Source organism: Corylus avellana, chromosome ca1, assembly GCF_901000735.1.
Source record: "Corylus avellana chromosome ca1, CavTom2PMs-1.0".
NCBI classification, from domain to species: domain Eukaryota; kingdom Viridiplantae; phylum Streptophyta; class Magnoliopsida; order Fagales; family Betulaceae; genus Corylus; species Corylus avellana.
The window spans coordinates 25,470,271-25,487,576 of NC_081541.1; the positions used below are offsets into that span (position 1 = coordinate 25,470,271).

General features: G+C 34.7%; 1 protein-coding gene across 2 annotated transcripts; it reads left to right on the plus strand.

The window, feature by feature from the left end:
* The first annotated feature begins 8,147 nt into the window (after positions 1 to 8,147).
* On the plus strand, positions 8,148 to 17,010 carry LOC132182231 (uncharacterized). Of its 2 annotated transcripts, XM_059595424.1 has the most exons (11): positions 8,148 to 8,492; positions 9,594 to 9,718; positions 10,657 to 11,101; positions 11,257 to 11,363; positions 12,325 to 13,108; positions 13,398 to 13,862; positions 14,244 to 14,432; positions 14,526 to 14,753; positions 15,507 to 15,843; positions 15,930 to 16,113; positions 16,240 to 17,010. In XM_059595424.1, the coding sequence occupies exons 1-11, from the start codon at positions 8,286 to 8,288 to the stop codon at positions 16,715 to 16,717; spliced, it is 3,549 nt and encodes a 1,182-aa protein (XP_059451407.1). In that variant the 5' UTR covers positions 8,148 to 8,285; the 3' UTR covers positions 16,718 to 17,010. The 2 variants fall into 2 exon arrangements, with proteins under 2 accessions (XP_059451407.1, XP_059451413.1); XM_059595430.1 differs by lacking the exon at positions 8,148 to 8,492 and having other exon boundaries at positions 9,634 to 9,718; positions 10,610 to 11,101.
* The last annotated feature ends 296 nt before the right edge of the window (positions 17,011 to 17,306 follow it).

The following is a 17,306-nucleotide window of genomic DNA, read 5'->3' on the forward strand; positions in this document are numbered from 1 at the left end:
TATGATTTTATTTTATTTTTGTTAAAAGACATAAAAATAAACAAACTTAGATTGAAATTGTCAAAATTTTAAATTTTAAAATTTAAAACTCTGACCTTAAAATTAAATTGAGGCATGTCACAAACGATGTTTGATATATTTTTTTGGGATAAATATAAATTTGGTTATTGTGGTTGGCCTAAATTACAAATCACTTTATGTGGTATAAAAAATAATTTATAGGTCAATGTAGTTGGCCTAAATTACAAATCACTTAATGTAATATAAAAAATAATTTATAGGTTCTCAAAGTATACCAAAATAACAGTTTACTCCATAAAATCAATTTCCGTTAAGTAACTTAACAAAATTTATCACTTTGTCATGTCATACCTAATAAAAACGCGACACATATTATTATTAATTTATGACTTTTAAACATAAGAATTATGATTTTACACATCATTTTACGATGCCAGCTAAGATTACACATCAACCCTCATTTCACGTCATAATGTTATAGTAAATTAACATAATCTCTTATATCTCCAAAATTTTACCCTATGCCATCCATCATTTTCATCTTCCTCAGCCGCTTCACAAAATGCCACAATGAAATTCTTGTAAAATGCTCTCAAATCGTGGCGAAGAAGATAAAAATGAGAGAGGTTACGCATAGAGTAAAATTTGGCCCCCACTAGTGGAACATTGGCTACCTCCCCCACTATCTTGGTTCAAAATCAACTTCAACATTGCCATCCATGATTCACTCTTAGCACAAGCAATGTCTCTTGAAACAATAATGGGCACATCATCAGAATGATATCCATTATGAGCCTCCCTTGTCAGCCAAATTATGGTGAAGCCCTTACTGCTCAACTTGCAGTGTCAGTTGCTCTCTCTCTCAATCTTGAAAAATTCATCTTGGAAGGTGACTCCCAAGTAGTTATCTCATCTTTGCAACATCCTATCATCCCTCAAGATTTGCGCATCTCCACTGTCATCTTGGACACTCTTGATGTCATTCCTCCTTTCTTGGTCTTGGAATGCCATCAAAGTTAATAAAAGTGTAAACTTTTGTGCCCACTTTGCAGCACGTTGGCTTGCAGCCATATCTCACTCTAACTGCATTCCCTTTTCTCCTCCTCCCCTTCCCTCGATTCCTATTGTTAGTGGGAAAGACCCTCCTTTAGCTTCTTGCTCTAGGCCCGTTTAGTTTTCTTTGTTCTCTTGCTTTTTTGTTGTTTATGTATTCACAAAAAAGGGAGCCGGGGGTGGGGATAGAAGAGATTATGTTAATTTACTGTAACAGTATGACGTAATAAAGTAACAGATTCTGTTAAATTACTTAGCAGAAATTGATTTTATGGAGTAAATTGTTATTTTGGTCTACCGTGAGGACCTATAATTACCATAATGAGTTATTTATAATTTAGGCCAACTATAGGGACCTATAAATTATTTGTTATAACACTGGGGGTAATTTGTAATTTAACCAACCACATGGACTAATTTTGTATTTATCTTTTTTTTTTTTTATAGGATAAAGTTTTCTTTTAAATTGGGTTTGAAGAATTTCTTTTTAAAAACATCATTTATTAGATGCCTCCTCGAGCCCCGCAAGGCCCACTCAAGCTCAACAAAGTCTATTACCCCTTGGGCCGAAAAAAGGTCCATTTGCCATTAAGTTGAGCCATTCCTTGAGGGAATCGTTAATCGACATAGTGGAATTTCGTGTGTAGGAGTGAAATTTGGAAATCTACAAAACACCAAAAGCACATGTAGCTTTTTGGGTCCCTACCAACGCTAGAGTGCGAAAGTAGGGGAAGCAACTGAGATTGGATACCCTAGTAGTCCATGCTATAAACGAGGTCACATGCCCAACAAACACGAGGTGAGGGGACCACATATGAAAGCGTATCCCCCCATTTACGATTTTACCTATTTAAACTGACTTAGTAAGGGAATGAGCCATTGAAGCATCCTTAAAGAAAAGTAATTCATGAAACTATGCCACTTTCCATATTAGTCCCTTAACCTCCGACCCTTACTATATCAAGTTCACTTACGATATCAACGGCAATCCTATAAATGAAGGTGAATAGATGATGATCCCTATTTTAAGGTATGCATATTTTTCCCTCTCTACTCTCTTTTTCATTCAGTTCTCTCTTAAATACCCCACTGACTTAGGCATCAAAGTGTTCTCTATTGCTACCTTCAATGAGACACCATTGTCTATTTTATGTCTTAGAAAGCCTTATTGACTAAACTATCGGCTATGGGAATGAACATTTTGGTGCTATCTATAGGGACAGCAAGCACTTGCAACATCCCTAGGTGAAATACCCATGCCGGGAATCCGGTCTAAAAGCTCCTAGTTGGGTGGTGCCGCAACCTCCAACTTGCTAAACCCCTGGGACCAAAGATTTACACACTTGAAGCATAGTTGCAAAACCTCACCCGAAACATTGAACTTGTCCTGCAACATTAAAGTTAAAAGGCTGCAAGACACAAAAATGAAATTGATGTGAACCAAGTGTGAGAAATTGGTGAGCAATTGATGATACCATTTACTAGAGGCCCCGTCGGGCCTAGGAAGGTCCATCCACCCTCAGGCTAGGTTTTGCCCAAAGGGTCAGCCTTCCCTCGAGAGAATCATTGGCCAACGGTTACCTGCTTGGCATACACGTGGTGAGGGAACCAAAGAAGGAAGGGTATGACCCACTTACGATTATGCCTATTTAAACTTTACTTAGTAAGGGAAGGAGTTGTTGAAGCATCCTCCGAAAGAAAGCAATTTTTAGAATACGTCACATTCCATATTGGTCCTTTGACTTTCGGCCCTTGCCATATCAAGTTCACTTATCATATCAACGTTAGTCCTATAAATAAAGATGATGATCCCTATTTTGAGGTATGCACATTTTTCCCTCCTCACTCTTTTTCATTGGGTTCTCTCTCAAATACTCCACTGAATTAGGTATTCGAATGTTCTCTATCGATATCTTCGATAATTCATCATTGTCTTTTTCCTATATTAGCATGTTTCCTTGACTGGACTATTGGCATGCAGTCAACCCTAAGATTACTTTTAATCTAATTTATTAAATTGATATATATCTAAAATACATGTGATTCTCACTTAAACTTTTAGCTTTTACACATCAAACATACAATTTTTATGTGTATTTTTAATTAGAAACATATAAAAATTACATATATTTTGACCACAGAAGCCCCATCCCAAGATTCTCCAATCATGGACCTTTAAGCACAATTTCTCTCAATTATAAAAATAAATATGGTACAATTTACCACAACCTTTTGAAAAGAAAATCAATAGTAATTTGACCTTGGCATGGGATAAAATAAAATAACACAACATGTCTCACCCATTTATTTTGGATGCTTGATAGAAAAATGCCAAACTGAAAAATATATAAATAAATAATAATTGAGAGCTTCAAGAATATCCCACTACTTGGTTTCCAAAGAATGTTTAACTATTGATGGAAAGGTGATGTGGTGTGCACGTCCAAATTCCAACTAGTTTTCAAATAGGAGGAAGAAAATTATAAGGCCAAAGTGGGTAGTGAGTGGGAGCAATCAAACCACTCTCTAACTTGATTTCACACTATCTTATAGGTTTCATTGTAGATAATTATTTTTTGGATTTTTTTTAAATAAAAGATTTTTTTTAAAAATTTTTGTTTATTTAATTTTTTTATTGCCCTTAAAGATTGCTCATGGTTGGTAACGTGATTTTGTTTTGGTTAATTATATTTATAGTATGTTTGAAATTGCATTTGAAAAATAGAGCTTTTAAGTCAAAAATAATTTTTGGACAAAAGCTTCATTTTTAAGCTTTTACCAAATGTGCGTTTTAGCTATTTTTAGGCTTTTTGGACCCTTAAAAGCACTTTTAATTTTTGGAAAAATTTCACTTTAGACCCTGAACTACCACACTATTTGACATACCCCCGAACTTTGAAACATTTTAATTTGGACCCCTAAACTTTCAATTGTAATCAATTTGAACCACTCCTTTAAATTTTAAAAGTTAAAAGTGATACAATGATGTTTACACCCCTGACTTTTTTATAAAATTTCAAATTTACCCTTAATTTCAAATTAATTTTTTTTTTTTAAATATATATATAATCACAAGGTGATCCACGGTTGGGCCACCTTGTGACCCTTTTTTTCAATTATTTTTTTTCTTCCATTTTTCAATTTTTTTAATAAAAAGAAAATTGAAGGGTAATTTTGTCTTTTTAGGGGTTTTAACGGCAAAAATTGACGGAGGAGTTCAAATTGATTGCAATTGAAAGTTCAGGAGTCCAAAGTGAGAGGTTTCAAAGTTCGGGGGTATGTCAAATCACGTGGTAGTTCATGAGTCTAAAGTGAAGTTTTTCCTTAATTTTTTTTTTTATCAAACGAGTACTTTTTTTCTTCAAAAGAACTTTTTAGTGTTAAAAGCACTTTTAGGCCCCTCAAATGCAATCTCAAACAGACCCTTAATTCCATATGGTTTGAGTTAAATTTGATTGTGCAGATGGTGCACTTTATCTGTCTAAAGTTATCTTTTTATTTTTATTTTTCATATTTTGTTAAATCCGTATATATAGAGTACATATTTTAGATAAAAAAAAACAAATAAAGAATAATAATCACTTTGTTATAATGTCAATATATTAAACTCATAAATTCAAAAAATTAGGAAAAAAAATTTAGTTTAGCCGACAAAGATTTCCTTCCAACTGGGTTGGAGGAAGTTCTTCTAACTTAATATATAAAAATGACATGTGACAAGAACACACACACACACACACATATAAGACAAAGTTAAATTTTTTTTTATTAAAAAGCATGTATTTCTCACATGTAAAGGAAAACATGATATTTTTATAAATTAGATTGGAGGAGAACAACATTTTCATTTAGGCCTTCAAACTTTAAAAAGTAATATCGCAGCCTCCTAAGCCATTGTCGCATGTAAAATTCCCCAAAGTACCATTGAAGTTATTAAAAATTTAAAAAATAACGATTTAAAAAGAAAAGAGAGAGGCTAATATGAAAAAGGGGCACCCTTATTAGTATTTTCAACTTTCCTTTTTTTTTTTTTAAATGATAATTTTTTAATAACTTTAAAGTATTTTTGAATAAAAATACAAAAATATCTAATTTAACACACTCGAATGGTATAAGAGTCCCATCCCGATATTATTTTTTAAATGCGATAGTAGTTCAAAAAGCTAAAATAAATTCTTTAAAAAAAATATGATTTGATTTAAAATTAATATAATCAACATAAATTTCGTGTACCCAAAGTACAAAATACAAATGAATAAAAAGCAAAAGGCTTCTCTCCTTTCTTATCACAATTTTTAACCTTGAACCCATTTGCTTGCCAGGATGTGAAAAAGGCATGTAATGATTAGGTTCTATCAACACTTGTTTGTCTTTGGTTACGGTTTATTACATGTGTTTGTGTCGATAACATGTTGTTTGCTTTTTGAAAGGATGTTCATATTTGATTATTGAACTTCACCCTAATGATTATGGGAGAATGAGTGCTCCATGTTGATTTTTGGTCATCCATGGGTAGCCTAACCCCATACAATATTCAAAGTATTCATCCATTAATTTCCATCAATTATTGGTCAATTCTTAGAATATATCTAATTATATGCTAATTATACACTATTACTTTTGTGGTAAAAGGTAATCGAGGAACTACTAAAAAGCTCGGCTAGGATTGTGTTGAGAAATAGAGTTTTTAAAGTAAGAAATATATATATATTTTTAATTATTTTTTTATTATTATTTTTTTAAAGCAACAAGGTTAAAAAAATATTTTTTGAGTTTTTTTACTAAACGAACTAACTTTTTATGTATTATAAGTATTTTTTAAATTTCTTAATGCAATTTCAAACAAGTAGGGCTGGCTTGGTAAATTTTTTTAGAGGTTTTTAATTATTATTTTGGTTGTAATGTGATATATAAGCAAAAATAATTTGTGAGTATTTTGTATTTTGAGTTGTTTGTGAATACTTTTACTTTTTTGCTAAAAAGCAAAAAAAGTCTTAAAAGAAGAGTGCTGCACATACTTTGGACGCCCAATTCCTGATATGACAGTAAAGATCATAATTAAATAAAATAACAAATGAAAGCATATGAAGCATCCAATCATACATGAGTGAGCGCTTAAAAATATGTGGTCTTTTTTTATTATTATTATTTTTTTATTTTTTTTAACATTTTGCACAACGGGGACGGGGATTTGAATTTTGTTGTTGACATATTCGCACAAGTGGAGAGAGATTCTTACTAATAATCTCCGCTTCGTGATGCATAATTTTCAGTCGATGGAATTATCCTATAATAACATGCTTAACATTTTCCATCTTAAAAAATATTGTCAAACGAGCTATACCAATTTCCGCACGCACAGGAATATTGGGCAATAATGACATGGGAGGTCATAAATATAATATAAAAAGGCATTCGTAGTAGCAACATGTATCGATTACATTACAAGGGAATAATTGCTATTTACTATATAAATGCATGCGTGTGTGTGTGTTCCATTTTTAATTCACAAGTAATCAACAAAAGATTTTCTCGAGAAAGTTTCAAGTATAGGTGTATTAAGCAAACAACCAAAATACAAGGGAATTACGTGTACTCCAAGGGATTCCCAAGAAAAGAAAAAGGAGATGGAGGAGAGGGGGAGAACAACATGACCTATGATGACCTATAGCCTATATGTAAAATTTAAGCATTAACTTCAAATTATATAAGAATTTGTATAATTTATTAAATTGATGTGTTTTTATATAATGTAATTTTTATATACATTTTTAATTTACATTGTCTAAAAGCGCATGTCAGCTTAATAAACGATATTAAAGAAATATTCTCAAACTCATTTTAGAGGAAATCGTTATCCTTTATAGGAGGGTCTGTTTATGGTCATTCCTAAAATAATTCTAGCGGGGATGTTACAATTCTTATTGTAAATCATTTACAAACTAATGTGGCTATTCATGTGTCTCTTAAGTCTTATCACATCAACCGCTGAACAATTAAATTTTATAATTACTAAATTATTTCCATCACTAAAATATTGCCGGGTGAACTTACAATAAAATTGTAATGAAAGCTATAATATCTCAAACATTTTTCTTCCTAAAACTCTAAGGGACAAAAACCAATCTAACGAAACATGAGATTGCTCGCCATAAAAAAAGAGTAATACTATATAATATATTTTTATTCTACAACTATTTCACAATGCTAACATGATAATCTCAATCAACCATTATTTTTTTTTTTAAATTAATTAAATCAAAGGTTGGTTGAGTCTGTCACTTTAATATTAAGAGATAAAAATGTGGTTTATAACCTTATTCATAAAAAAAAAGAGAGAAAATACAAAATCAATTTATGTAGTTTACCTAATTTACAATAAGTTCTACCTAGTATTAAAAAAAAAGGGAAACTTCAGTTTAGCTCTCTGAACTTCTACACGATATGACAAATCCCTAAACTTTTAAATTTCTCACTTTGGACCCCAGAACTTTCAATTGCTTTAAATGTGGATCCCTACGTCATATTTTAAATGTTACATGATGTTTATACCCTTGATTTTTGTATAAAATTCAAACTTTACCCTTAATTCCAAAATGTTTTTTTTATTTTAAAAAACAAAAATTAAGGATATTTTGATATTTTTTGATATTTTTAACTGCTAAAATTGATGGAGGGGTCTACATTAAGAGCAATTGAAAATTTAAGGGTCTAAATTGAGAGATTTAAAAGTTTAAGGGTGAAGTTTTCTCTAAAAAAAAAAAATTACTTATTATTATTATTATTATTATTTTTTTTTTTAAAAAAAAAGAGAGGAGAATTTAGAAAAGTTTGATGGGGGACAAAAAGGTAAAGGAAAGAAGAGAGAGGGGTCAAAAAAGGTAGGCCAGGGGCATTGGGAGTCCATCCACAAAAAAACCACAAGTGAAGAAAGCAATCGAGAAAAGCAAGCCGAAGGAATTAAGGAAAGGTAACAGAAGAAAGAGTGCCGTTGGGGCCTCCGCTTACGTGGCATAGACCATCCCCTTAATCCGGATAAGTAATTCACACACCATTTCTCCCTTCTCGACTCTCAATTCACATTTTATAAACACGCCTTCTTTTCTTTAATCTCTCCAAATCAAAACAACCAAACCCAAACTCTCTCTCTCTCTCTCTCTCTCCCCCACAAATTCGTTCACAACCAGACTCCTCATCATACGATAGATGTGATGGCTGCGGGAGTGGAGTCGTCGTCGTCGGCGGAGGAGGGGAACCCGGTTGCCCCAGCGATCATGGACGATTCGGCGTCGTTTTCCAACTCTTCCCCAAGATTACCCCCAAGGCTTCGTCGGAGGCTCTTGGAGTGCAAGACTTCTCCCAGGAGTACTGTCGAAGATATCCAAGCCAGGCTTCGCGACGCCGATCTTCGTCGCCAGGTCTCTACTCGCTATTTTCGTTTCTTGAGAAAAACAAATTTTGGATTTTCCCAGTTTTAACCATTTCTATTTTTTTGTCCCAAGATTTTGTTTTTCCGTTTTTTTTTTTTTTACGGAGAGAATTAAGGGAAAGAAGTGCTTAATCTTTTATTTATTTATTTATTTTTCTTGTTTTCTTGGTTTGTGAAATTACTTGCGCTTAACTGAGCCAATTAATTCAGTGGATTGCAACTTGGTTAAAAATAGATGACTTTCGATTTCTAATTCATACATATCTTTTCCACGAAAATTTCGGCGACCAATCGGTGTGATAAATCATATACCTGTTTATAATTAATTCTAATATATACTCTGTCTCTGTTATTATTGTTTTTATATTCTTTTTTCACGTCATTTGGATACTGATGAAGTTACGCCTAAATAAAATTAATAAATATTTTTTTTTTCCTGTTATTTTGTCGAATAGTTTAGTCGAGTCCATAATTTTTTCAGGAAGCAGATCAAATTTTGATTTTTTATATATTTATTTTTTCATAAAATTTTCCGCAAGCATATATAATATATATATTACTTTCAATATTTTATTTATTTTTTTGGGTCATTGCTTGTGTTAGGTAAGGGTGGGTGTTGTTCTGTTTTGCCCTTTCGGTCGCATGAGCCTCTCTTGTTTGTGTTTCGATTTTAGAATGTGACGAAGTCTTGAAATATTTTCTATATTTCTTTTTCTGTCACTTGATTTCTTGTTAAAACTGAATTTAAATTACCTCTTGCTATATATAAAAGAAATTTAGTGTCGTTAATTTTTTTTCTTTCTTTTATTATTATTTTTTTAATGGTTTCAAGACATGCTATACCTTCAATTTTAAGATAATGCTCGCATGGCTTTCTCACTTGGATTCCTCTCTTTAAAACCATTATTTATTCCTTTGACCCTGTGATATTCCAATTTTTTTTCTTCATTTTTCTTCATTTTTTTGAATCTTTTGGTTCATTGGTTTTGGTTTGTATCCTTACATGAAATTTTTCTTAGAACTTTTTTTTTTTTTTTAATCTCTCTGAATCCTACACGAGCTTTACAGTGCCATTTTGTTTTGAGTGCAGCAATACTATGAGAAATTGTCAAGCAAGGCTAGACAGAAGCCGAGAAGCCCATCACGGTCTTCGTCTAGCGAGGAAGATCTTGGTCAGCGCCTTGAAGCCAAGCTACAAGCTGCCGAGCAGAAGAGGTAATAATATATGTGTATTGCACAATTTGGTCTGGCAATAATATGTATTTCAATTTTATTTTCTTCTGTATATATGTTCATGATGGGAATACTTGCACATCAAGCTATGTCGTTGTTGCTTAGATTTTTTGTGCATCTCCTTTTTTGATTGTCTACTTGTTATTCCCAATGCCTATTTGTAGTTTTGGGTTGTTTCTGATATCCTCATCCCTAAATTTCTGCTTTATAACTTTGTCACTCTTCAGTGATCTTAATAGCTACTCCATAACCATGTCTACCACGAGTACCAAATTTCAGTTCCGGATGTGACATATTGTCATTTCTTTTAACCTTAAGTATCACTTAGCCAGATTAAAAAAAAAAAGACGAGAGAAAAACTGTATGGGAATGTATGCTATACATGCTAAGGTGGAAGATTAGATCTCATGTCATTCTATGATGTAGTCTATTGTAATGGAGAATACTTTTGCATGTATGACATTTATCGTCACTAAATGAAGTTCACAATTTCAAAACACTGGCAGAATTTTGTGCCCTTATTCATTTCAAAACAATCAGTATGTAATATACTGCTTGTGACTTTTCAACTATATTTCGCCTGTCCATGTACTTGCTGTGCTTTTTAATTTTTTTCTTCTTTTTCCTATCAAATTCAAGAGAAATTCGTTAGATATGGAACTTAAATTGAGAAAAAAAAAGGGGTGTGAAACTTGTAAAGAGATCAATGACTGCTGATTATTGGGTAAGAAGAAGTTGAACTAAGTTCCTGTAAAGACTCATAAATTTTGGCCTCTATGTGATTACTGCAATACTATCTTTATGTATTTGTTAGGTAAACAAAGAACATTTTCCTTATACTGACAAGCACCAAATCTATTTTGCTTCTTGAAGTTCTAGATAATTTGTGCTTTTAAAGTCACTTATTATTGAACCAACAGGCTGAGCATTTTGGCAAAGGCCCAGATGCGCCTAGCTAGGTTGGATGAGTTGCGGCAAGCTGCTAAAAGTGGGGTACAATTGCGTCATGAGAAGGAACGTGAGAAGCTTGGCTCAAAAGTTGAATCACGGGTTCAGCAGGCAGAGGCAAATAGAATGCTTATGCTCAAGGCTTACAAGCAAAGAAGAGCCACACTAAAGGAGAGGTCATCTCAGTCATTATTGCGAAGGATGGCTCGGGATAGCAAATATAAGGAGCGTGTTCGTGCTGCAATTCAACAAAAGCGTGCAGCTGCTGAGATGAAGCGACTGGGTTTGCTAGAAGCAGAGAAAAAGAGGGCACGTGCTCGGATGTTGCAAGTGCGGCGGGTGGCTAAGTCTGTCTCTCATCAACGTGAGGTTGAGAGAAGGAGAATGAGGGACCAGTTGGAAGATCGACTTCAGAGGGTATGCATGTTGTCTGAAGTTAAATTATATTATATACCATGTGCTATTTATTACTTTTTGCTTGGTGTGACCATCATGGGGCTTGATTATTTTTTTTCCCTCATGATTTGTTTTGATAATTGCTAATTCTCATGAAAATATTTCATGATACGCAGGCGAAGAGACAAAGAGCTGAATATTTGAGGCAGAGAGGAAGGCTACATGGTTCTGGTCATGCAAAGTGGAATAAACAGGCTGATCACCTTTCCAGAAAATTGGCAAGGTATACAGCCTGTCATTACTACTTAAGACTTTTTACTTGTAAAAAAAAACCACTACCAAGTTCTTAAACATTGTTGATAATTTTTAATTAAAGTTTCAATTTTTTTTTTTTAATAAAAGCATCATGGAGCTGGGTTAACCTCTTTAGCTCTGTATGGCCCTAGTTTCTACTCTTTTTTACTTGTTATGTGATGTTGAGGGGGATATAGTGCTGCACATCTTTTCTGTGCATTTCAGGGCGAGTTTGTGACATTATCTTTTATAGCCTTGATTCATCTGGATGAAAAGATTTATATTTTGTGAACTTTTTTTTTTAATTTTTTTATTATTATTATTTTTTAAATTTTAAAAATTTTCAGGTGGACAATAATAATTCTACTTAATTTTCTTTTGCTAATAAAGGAATTATTTATAGATGAGTACTACACATACTCCTAAGTGTTCATTCTCTGACGTAGCGGTGAAAATCACTATTAGATGAAATAACAAATGAAAGTACAAGTAGCATTCAATTGTGATTTTCACTGGTACGTCAAGGAGTGAATACTTGGGAGTGTGCACTTGAGAGTATGTGTAGCATTTATCTAATTTATATCCCTTGCTAGTTAGGTGGCTCATTTTGTATACTACTTGTATGCTTAGGAGTGCCTTACGCTTTTATTGAGATTGGTTTATTAATTATCTAAAAATTTTTTTTATCTTATTTATGATTGGACAATGCCATGCATTTTGTAATATTATTGCAATTTTAGTTTGTTGGAGATGAAGTTAAACATATTCAACAGCCTAATGTTATTGTTGAATTAGGTGTGCAAAATTTTTGCAATTTTAGTAGTTTGGATACTAAACATATCCCAGATTATTATTTTTTTGTGGACAAACGACATAGTTCTCATCCTAATTGGCCAGTAAGTTGTAGAAGAAAATGCATATTTCTTATTCTAATTCTGTTGCTTTACTAGGTGCTGGAGGCGGTTCCTTGGGCTGAGGAGAACTACCTTAGCCTTGACAAAAGCTTATGATGCCTTGAAAATTAATGAGTTGTCTGTGAAATCATTGCCATTTGAGCAGCTTGCTGTTCTGATTGAATCATCTGCTACCCTTCAGACAGTGAAAGCATTACTTGACAGGATCGAGAGCCGCTTGAAGGTCTCCAGGGCTGTTTCTGCTGCTAATCATCCATCCATTTTGGATAACATTGATCACCTTCTCAAAAGAGTTGCTTCCCCAAAGAGAAGGGCTACTCCCAGGACTTCTATGAGGAACCAAGATGTAAAGAAAGTAGGTTTTGTCAGAGAGGCAGCCAGAAGTCCAGATAAATTATCAAGGTATCCAGTGAGAGTGGTTCTTTGTGCCTTCATGATATTGGGTCATCCAGATGCAGTTTTCAGTGGCCAAGGAGAGCGTGAAATTGCCCTGGCCAAGTCTGCGGAGGAATTTATTCGAGAGTATGAGTTGTTGATAAAGATTATACTAGAGGGGCCCATACAAAGTTTTGACGAAGAGTCTGACTTCAAATTGCAAAAACGCTGGACCTTCAGGTCTCAGCTTGCAGCATTTGATAAATCATGGTGCTCCTACTTAAATTGCTTTGTGATGTGGAAGGTTAAGGATGCTCAATTGTTGGAGAAGGATTTGGTGAGGGCAGCTTGCCAACTCGAGCTCTCTATGATTCAAACTTGCAAGCTAACTCCAGGAGGAGAGAGTGTTGCTCTTACCCATGATATGAAGGCTATTCAGAAACAGGTCTTGCCCTGGGCCCTTTTATTTATAATCTTTTCTGCAGAAATCACCAAACATCCAATTAAAGTTGTGGTAAATATAGCTAAGTATTTCCAAGAGTTGGGTTGATTTGGAATTGGAAATTGATTTTTGGCTTCTCCACATTTCTTTTTCAATAGAAGTGTGCCTGAAGTAGTCTAATTTAGTGAAGTCTTGTTATAGGCATCAATATCCAACTGTTTTTTTTTTTTGATAGTTTTAATTCTGTTTATACATTGTGCTAATTGTTATGTTTGGATTTTTTAAACTGCAGGTTACAGAAGATCAAAAACTGCTGAGGGAAAAGGTGAAACACTTGAGTGGAGATGCTGGGATTGAGCGTATGGAATCTGCTCTATCTGAAACCCGATTTAAATACTTCCAAGCAAAGGAAAGTGGAAGCCCTGTAGATTTGCCGATTACACAGTATATATCTCCAAGCCCACCTAGCTCCTCGAGTGGCCCTTCTTCTGTTGCTACTTCAGAGAAAAGCAGTAATGTGGCTGAGGGCACTGAGAGGCCAAGTCGTGTAGTTCGCTCCTTATTTAAAGAAGATAGTACTTCCCTGCCGAGAGGATTTGGTTTCTCTGCAAACAGAAGCAGTTTGGACAGTCAGCTGGGTTCGTCAGATAAAAAATTGGTCACAGAGAATGAGCTGATTGTAAATGAATTCATCCATGAGCAGCGCCATGATTCTTCTGATAGCTTGAGTGTCACTGATGAAGATGACAATATTAAGGTTAGTAATTAATTTGATTTTTTTTTTTCCTCCATATATGCAAAGAGAATTATCTATGTATGCCGTTCTATGTGAATATTGAGTGTAGATAAAAATGCACATTATAGAGCTTATTTTCTTTTTTAGTGTTCTGAAGTTGACTAACTTATTCCCTGCCATACCTATATACTCGATACCCATCAGTAGTGACTGAAACATATCAGAAGCCAATGACCCTTTTTTCTATTCATGGTTATAATTTGTAATGTGGTAATCTTGTTGTTATCTGAGAAAAAAGTGCGGATTTTTTTCCTGTTGGCTGTGTGCAAAAACACAAAATTTACACGTTGGATTTAAAAAAGGACCGACTTTAATACTTTTTCTTGGCTCTTTATTGTGCAGGTGAAAATAAGAGCAACAATGGAGAAGGCTTTCTGGGATGGCATCATGGAATCTATGAAACAGGATGATCCCGACTATGAACGGGTTGTCCAACTCATGAGAGAGGTGAGGGATGAAATTTGCGAGATAGCTCCACAGAGCTGGAAGCAAGAGATTACTGATGGTATTGATATAGACGTTCTCTCTCAGGTAGTAAGCCTTTTATTGCTGCAGCCAGCAATCATTAGTACTGTTATTACTATCATATATCAACATTAACTCATATTTTCTACTGTCCTGAAGGTGCTAAAGTCGGGTAACCTGGATATTGATTACCTTGGAAGGATTCTAGAGTTTGCATTGGTCACTTTGCAGAAGCTTTCTGCTCCAGCTAATGATGATGAAGTGAAGGCTAATCACCAGAAGTTATTGAATGAGTTATTTGAGATTTGTCAAGCCAGTGACGAGTCAAAATTTTCATGTGTAATTGCAATGATCAAGGGTCTGCGTTTTGTCCTAGGGCAGATTCAGGTGTGTTTTCATCTCGGCTTAGCCTGAAAGGAAAGAAAAAAGGCGTTTTGTCATAACTTATTTATAATATAATATACACGTGCTTTTAAAATGTTGAAAAATTAAAATGGGATTTTCTGTATTTTCCATGCACATAGGTAAATTTCTTGGGCAGGCATATACATGATAGAGGAGCTTACTTTCTGGATTATAATTTTGTTGCTGTTGTTTTAGCTGTACTTGCTCTGAGATGCAAAGTTATCACACCAACAGGCAAAAAAATGGAGGGCTTATATTACTAGTTTTAGTCGGACCTTTCTGTGCTTTTTTTAAATGCTTATGCCAATGTTTAGATTAATACAATAAAACAGCATATGAATTACTGTACGATGTCCTTGATCATCTTCTGATCGTCCATGGCCATTTACTTATTTTTATAGTTAATATGTTGATAGTTATCTTAACTTCTGTAGCCTGGCTGTTTAAAGTAATCTTCCTTTTTTCAGCACTATACACTGTTTAAGGTGCCGTTATACTTTTTTTCTCTTCTATAGCCAAGCTTTGGAGTAGTGACTACGTACCACACTAGGTATTATATGTAGTGCTCATGCTCTGGAAAATCTAATTAAATCATGCAAGCCACTTAAGTATTTAAGTTAATATATTATATGCTCGTGTAGAGATAGTATCCAAAGAGAGATTCTTTTTTCTTTTGGTGTGTTACAGTCTGCAAGTACTACCGTATTTCTTATGATGTGGACCTTTCTCTGACAGGATCTTAAACAGGAGATAAGCAAAGCACGACTGAGAATTATGGAGCCTTTGTTGAAGGGTCCTACTGGCTTGGATTACCTTAGAAATGCTTTTGCCAACCGTCATGGATCTCCATCCGATGCAGATACCTCTCTGCCATTAACGGTGCAGTGGCTTTCTTGCATTTTAGATTGCAAAGATCAGGAGTGGGAAGAACACACAAATTTTCTCTTACCTTTGACAAGCAGTGAAAATTCGACACAAGGGTTTCTTCCTTCCACCAGCCTTAGAACTGGTGGAAGTTTTCTGCTCAAAACAACGGGAAGCCCAATGACTCCTCCTCCTCCTACAAGTACTGGTATGATTTTGGAAAATATGGAAAATATGTTAATTACCGTTGTGAAATCTACATTTTTTACACACTTTGTTTTGTCATTGCATCAGGTAATCAACAACCAGAATGCAAGGGAGAAAAAGTTGACTTACTGGTGAGACTAGGCTTGTTGAAGTTGGTAAGTGGGGTAGAAGGCCTAACACAAGAGGCTCTGCCTGAAACTTTAATGCTTAACCTCTCTAGGTTGAGGTCCGTGCAGGCTCAAATTCAGAAGATAATTGTAATTTCAACCAGGTAAAATGGCTTAGTGACATCGTATGGGAATATATTTTGTTTTGATTGTTTATATATAATGCTAAAACAACAGACATGTTCAATTCTTGAATGAGCTGCTTACTAATCTGAAGTTGTAAAATGCAGCATTTTAGTTTGTCAGCAGACCCTTTTGAGTGAGGCAGTAATAACCAACCCTACAGACATGGAAAATGTATTGTCGAAGTGCGTAGAGCGACTTTCGGATGTATTGGATCGAGATAAAGATGCAGGTATTAAAGAAATTGTTGAAATAATCAGCAAGTTCCCAAGAGATGGTGATGGAATGGCGGACACCGAGAAGGTTCAGTTGCGGAGGGCGGTCATGGCGAGGATGCTAGCAAAGAGCTTGCAAGCTGGGGATCCCGTGTTTGAAAAGGTTTCTCGGGCTGTTTACGTGGCTGCTAGAGGAGTGGTGCTGGGAGGGAGTGGGCCTCATGGAAAGAAATTAGCAGAAATGGCATTGCGGCGAGTCGGAGCTGCTGTGCTGATGGAGAGGGTGGTGGAAGCTGCCGAAGTTTTAGTCGTGGCTGCCACCATGTCGGTTAGTGTTCATGGGCCATGGTATACACATCTGACTAGCTAGTAATATGTGAGGGGATTTGGAAGATGATAAAAGCATTGTGTAGTAGTGCAGAAGCAAATAATAATACACACTTGTACATACTAGTGTGTGTAGTTTGTACATGTGTAAGTATATGTATGTAGTATTATGCGCAATTGTTTGACGTAAAAAAGAACAAGATGTAAATAGTATGTAGACTAATTGAATGAATGCTCTCTCTCTTCTGTATTTATGGGGTGCTTTTGAAGCAAAGAGTATGTAAATTGTATCTAGATTTATAAATAACAGCAAATTTAATATTGCACATTTTACCAGATGCTTATCTTTTTTTCTTGTTTCCCGTTGATTCATTGAGAATGCATGGGTGATTCAAAAATATGTCCTCTACTTCTGGGCGTCGATTGCGCGCTCATTGGCAATCGAAGATGACGATGCTCGAAGATTCCCTTGATGTTCTTTTCTAGACTGAGCTTGAGCTCTAGCGCGACGAGCTTGATGATGATGCTCGAAGATTCCCTTAATGTTCTTGTCTAGTTGTCTAGACTGAGCTTGAGCTCCAGCGCGTTGTAGGCACGGTCCACCTAGAAAGGTGGGTTCAAGTAATATGCGG